The following is a 5,878-nucleotide window of genomic DNA, read 5'->3' on the forward strand; positions in this document are numbered from 1 at the left end:
TCACTGCGAGTCCGATCTACGTAGTGAGACCCTGAACCAAATATATTAAAAAAAATAGTAAGGCAGTGCTGCAAATCATGCTAAAGTGGGTGCACACCTACCAGCTTGAACACAGGCCTGAACCTCCAAATCCATTTACAGGGAAGTCAGGTGTTGACAACTGAAGCAACTCAAAAGCCAAACACTACGCTGCACAGGTGCCCGTATAGCTAATGCTCACAGGTAGTATGATGTATCCCATTTATGGTTCCTAACTGCTTGCTAAAACCACAGCAAACATAGTCCTCTAGTATGTTCCAGCAGGGCGGTTTCCTCCTGCTATCCTTTTAAATACAGCCTGAGTGAAAATGGCAAGCAGTGGGGGACAGGAATGTACTCAGTTGTTGTTAGAACTGCCATTATTATGGAATGAAAAATATGACTCTCTCTCTTCTTGTCTAGGTCTGAGTCAGATGGAGACATGTGGAGAGTAAGTGCTGATCGATACAAATTCTTTTTGTAAAATGTGATCAAAAAGCATCAGACACCACAAGCTAGACCCAGGAGGAGAAAGTCTGTGAATGCAAGGCAATACTCAGTGAAGTAGAAATTACTAAAAAAATGTAACAGGGAAACATAACTGGAAGCTTAGTATCCAGTTTTTTAAAGAATCACACACTAAGTACAAAGACTATACAAATACATTTAATTTTATAATGTTCTCATAGCAAAATTCATTACACAATGTTGTTCCACATAACCAGAGAATACATATTTTTGTATTAGGTTTTCCTTCCTCTTCCTCTCGTACATCTCAGCTTCCTCTTTCTCTTCCCAAACACGGGTCGGGCAGTCACCAGGGCAGCCCTGGCCTCCTCCCGCCCGTCATCACTAGAGCTGCTGGTGGTCCCATCCCTGTCCCGCACGGGAGCTTCCTGCAGTGTGTCCCGCACAGCTGAAGAGCTCATGTTTGAGTCTTTAGCTCCTTTTGCCCTCTGTATGTTCACCGAAGGTAAACCTCCAGAATCTTCCCCAGAAGATGCATCCGATGATTCTGAGCGGTAGATCTCCCCCAGAAACCCGCCACGTTCACTCTCTGAAAGCCGCTTTCTTTTCACGCTTGACGCCTCTTTTGATTTCTGTGCGAGGTTTCTTCTGTGAGTTTGTTCTTTTACCTCCACAAAGATCTCAGACTCTTTCTCCATGGCAACAGAGGCTGCTTCTATCTCACTGGTTGCTTCTTCCCTCTCCTTCCTCAGCATGCATGTCACAGCTCTGCTGAGTCTCTGGCTCTTAATGTGCTTAGCCTCTTCCTTCTCCTGTTGGGCTATTCTAAAGAAAGAATCAATTCGGAGCTGAGTCTAGGACAAAACAAAACGGTAAGTCAGGTAAGTAAAGTTTCTAAACCAATCAACAAGCTCAGCCTCGAGCATCCGCACTGGATCACTAGTGTAAGGAACAGTAACTCAGCCTGCCCCCAAAGCCAGTTCTTTCCCAGTGAATTAAGACAAGTTTCAGTCATCTAGAAGTCAGAGTTACACATTTCCACTAACTCTAGCAAGTAAGTTCTTAGTTCACATCTCAAATAGGAAACCTCTTAACGTACTTAAACAGTGCTAAATATTTTTTGGCCACCAAATACGTCATCTTTCTGGGAGCAATAAAATTTTATAGGGTCTGTGTCTAAGTCACATTCTCTGCTTTCTTAAAACACATCACTTGATGTACTCAGCCAAGTTCAGGGTATTATACAGGTACCATAAGAAATATGCATGCCCTTTATTCAGCAAATCCACTTCTGGGAAGATACTTTAAAAAATTGAGACTGGAAAGATAGCTCAGTGGCTTAAGTACCTACCTGGTAAGCACAGGTCTGAGTTCAACCTCTAGCACAGCATAAAATTTTTTGGCCTAACATTCATTACACATTGTCAAAGCCTAAGAATAAAGGTTCATTAAACTGAACTGCTTTAAATCTCCTTAATAAAATGTAAAGGAGTCATGTGAAATTATGAAAACTATAGCATACACAGGAAAAATGCAAGCTAACAGGCAAGGAGGAGTGGGCATCAGCCACACAGAACTGCACTCATGTGCGGTAACAAAGAACCGTGGGAGAACAAAGAAGCCTGATTGTTAACACCCGGGTTAGAGGAAGTATGTAAGTAGTTTAATTTATTGTTCACTTTCTAATTTTGGAGAATAAGTCTACCTTTGGTCCTGTAATACAAAGGGGAAAGTACTGCAATGAAATTTATCTGCAAGAAAGAGCAAGCAGGCAGTAAGAAGCTCTCACTCTCAGCTGGTTTGTTTCCAGTAAATAAAAATCACAATAAAGGGAAAATTCCTGGAAACGTCACTTGTCTCAGTTTTATGGGTTTTTTCCTTCAAAATTAACCAAACTTAATACACACTAATTTGTCTTAACAGATGCGGGGTCACTCCTGCTCTCTGGCCTCTCTGCACGCACGGCTGGTGGGCTGACCCTAACTGGGGGAGGGCCGAGGCTTGTTTCAGCTGAGCAGGAAGAGAGCGAGGCAAGAGCCGCTGAGGAGGCACCGCCCGACAGGGGCCACTCTTCTCAAAACCCTCGCCCTCCAAGGGAACTTGAAAGCTTCAACTACAAATTATAAACTATTTGGCACAGAGTCTCACTACTAAATTGGACTCATAGTGATCCTCCTGTTTTCAGCCGTCCCAGCGCTGGGATTACAGGCCCGCACCACCACGCCCAGCGTCAATCCCTGTCTCAGTGCGCCCTGGGGGCAGGGCCGGCATGCCACTCAGATCAAACCCTGGTCCCTGTGTCTGCTGAGCTATCTGGCCAGCCAGAAATTATAAATTAAAATTTATTAGCACTTGAAGCTTTACTGATTAGACTTCAGCAACTCCTAGGGTTTTAAGAAAATGAAAATGATTCCAAAGGGGTCACACATGCAGTCAGAAACACCTTCCTATGGGAGGATTCTTAGGTTGGCGTTCTACCAAGAGGATGAACTGAGAGGGCACTGCACGCAGCTCCAAGCGCGAGGCCAGAAATAACGGCTATTCTCCTCTGATCTGCATCCCAACTATCATCGCTTCAAAACATATGTACACGCCTGAAAACCGGCTCACTGGGCTTGAACAGTCAATCACTTGGCCTTCCTAGGCGTGCTCCTCCCTGAGCTTAGGAAATGCCACCCCGGTCACCTGCTGGGCACTCAGCTGCTTTAACACGGGAAGCAGCGACTCGTCAGTCTTGGTCCTGCTCCAGCCGAAATACCGCTGACAAAATATGCAGGCAGTTAAGGCTTATAAATGTTCTGGACGGGTTTAAACAAGTGATAAATAAAACAGGCCAAAGAACCCGCCCTCGATTCCACGCCCTGTATCTCCAAAGATTTCCATATTTGTAAAGATTAAAGTGTCAAAACACAGTAGTAAAAAAAATTTACTCCAACGTGATTATCTCGCAGTATGTTGTTTTCAATCTTCTAATGAAATTACTCAACACTTTAGGACATGAAAACCTAGTGACTGAAAAAAGCTCAACCTAAAATGAAAACAAGTCTTAGATACATATTTCTGTGACAGGAAAAAATAAGCTGCGGTTAGATTAATTCTATTACAACTTTTTAAACTACTATCCAAACAATTATTTAAATGCACAGACTACTAAGCTGTAAAAGGCTCAAGTCAACAACTTCTGACATTGCCAGTCCTGTGGATAACCCACTACGGACTACTGGACTATATTCAATTATTTTGCTGAATTCATGTACCTACAATATTTGAATGGCAATGGAACACCCATCTCTAACAAAACTAAACAGAAAAGGGGCTATAAATGAAAGACCATTTTGTAGTGGGGAACACACACACACACACACACACACACACACAATAGGATATACAGCTATTTTCTCTTAGTTCAATAAGAAAGATTTATACTAAAACAGTTTATATAAGATAGCATGTCTGCATCTTGTACTCTGAATAACTGAAATGACAATATGTAACGTATTATTGTAACTGTCCTACTAACCTGTTTTGAAACTGTCTCATTGCTATATCTTTCTTAATAAAATTAATAAAAAATGAATAAATACATGCACAGACTGGAAAACAATGCTAAAAAGGCCCACGTTAATTGTTCTTTCTATTTCCTTTCAGAATAAGCGGCACTTCAGTACGGGATTGTGGCCGTACCTACGACACTCACTGCTGCCCTCCAAAGACAGGGAAAGAAGAATTTATGGGAAAATGTTCTGTCGGTTTTCCAGTGCATGGCTGCCTGCCTCAGGGTCCTCACACTGTCAGAAATCAAGGATACTCTCTGATTTTGCCCAGGTCGGGTTTGCCCCACAGAAACGACCCCTTGGAGTCATCCACCACAGGCCGAAGGTAGGCCTCCGCAACCGCTGGGTTCGGGAAGCCAGGTGTGAGCTGCAACCTCCGCAGTTTCTTCTTCACTTTGGTGTCATAAGGATTGGGTCTTATCTTCTGATCCTTCTGAGCTTCATGCCACCACTCTCTACAACATAAAAGAAGCAATTACGCACAAAGCAGTGAGGCATCATAATTCATCCACTGATGATAAAGAGATAAACATAAAGCTCTGAAACACAGATTCAAATCCTAACTCCAACACAAATGATACACTGTATGGAAAACTGTTATTTTAGTACTGTTAGCCACGCTGTAGTGATGGTAAACATTTATGGGGGGTTTACTCTGTACTTGGTACTGTGCTAAATATTTTATGGGCCTAATACCCACATCCTTCAGCTCATGAGGAAGCAGAACTGAAACAGAAGTGCTCAATCAAGACTTCATAAGTAAGCTCGGAACTGGTAAGCTCGGACAACAATCCTTTCAGAGCACTCCTTTGTAATTCTGATACCTTAGGAGTTATACTTCTCTGCTGGAGGTAATGTGGAAATAATATGTCTACATTATTAACCCTTAGTAGGCCCGGGGAGACGGCTCAGTGGAATAAGCGCTTCCCAGACAAACTCAAGGGCCTGAGTTCAATCCCCGGTTCCAGAAAAAAAAAAAAAGAAAAGAAAAGAAAATTATTAACCACTAGTAAAATTAAATGATGTATCCAGGAACATTATCGACACAAAGTATGATACCAACTGGAAGAAAGGATGTATATAGAAAAATAAATAAATAAGTGATAGAGGAAAAAAGAATAAAGAATAAATGAAAAGTAAACAATAGAGAAACTATTTCCCTATGTGCAAGGCAATGTTCCAAGCAGGGAAAGAACTGCTTGTTCCCGTCTCTATATTTTACCCATTTTTCACTGTTTTTCATTCTAACACTATTTTACTATGGCAGTTTAAAGAAAATCAGACACAACTAAGAAAGAGAACTACAGGCCAAACTCCCTCATGAACATAAATCCCAAAATCCTCAAAAAAATCCTAGCAAATAGAATACAGAAAATCATCAAGAAGATCATACACCATGATCAGGTAGGATTCATCCTAGGGATGCAAGGATGGTTCAATATTCAAAAACCTACAAATGTAATATACTATATTAATAGAGCGAAAACTAAAAACCACATGATTATCTCAATTGATTCAGAAAAGGCTTTTGACAAAGTCCAACACTCATTCACCTTCAAAGTCCTACAGAAAATTGGAATAAAAAAAAAAAAAAAAAAAAGAAAATTGTAATAGATGGCCTCTACTTCAACCTGGTAAAAGCCATTTATGAAAACCCAACGGCTAACATAATTCTAAATGGTGAAAAACTGAAATCTATTACTCTTAGATCTAGTACAAGACAAGGATGTCCTCTATCACCACTCCTATTCAATATACTTCTGGAATCATTAGCTACAGCCATTAGACAAGAGAAAGGAATAAAAGGAATAAGAATAGGTAAAGAAGTTAAATTATCA

The 5,878-nt window shown here is 41.2% G+C and overlaps 1 protein-coding gene across 1 annotated transcript in view; it reads right to left on the reverse strand.

The window, feature by feature from the left end:
- Positions 1–662: 662 nt before the first annotated feature.
- Positions 663–5,878, reverse strand: part of Ercc5 (ERCC excision repair 5, endonuclease) — a 35,223-nt gene continuing 30,007 nt past the window's right edge. Inside the window, exons 13-15 of the mRNA XM_023715191.1 lie at positions 4,295–4,495; positions 3,172–3,256; positions 663–1,340 (exon numbers count right to left, since the gene is read on the reverse strand). Coding sequence (XP_023570959.1) covers positions 762–1,340; positions 3,172–3,256; positions 4,295–4,495 — 865 coding nt within the window. The 3' untranslated portion in view covers positions 663–761. The remainder of the gene's footprint in view (positions 1,341–3,171; positions 3,257–4,294; positions 4,496–5,878) is intronic.

This window comes from Octodon degus, unplaced genomic scaffold (assembly GCF_000260255.1).
Source record: "Octodon degus isolate 3935 unplaced genomic scaffold, OctDeg1.0 scaffold00039, whole genome shotgun sequence".
In the NCBI taxonomy this organism is placed as follows: Eukaryota; Metazoa; Chordata; class Mammalia; order Rodentia; family Octodontidae; genus Octodon; species Octodon degus.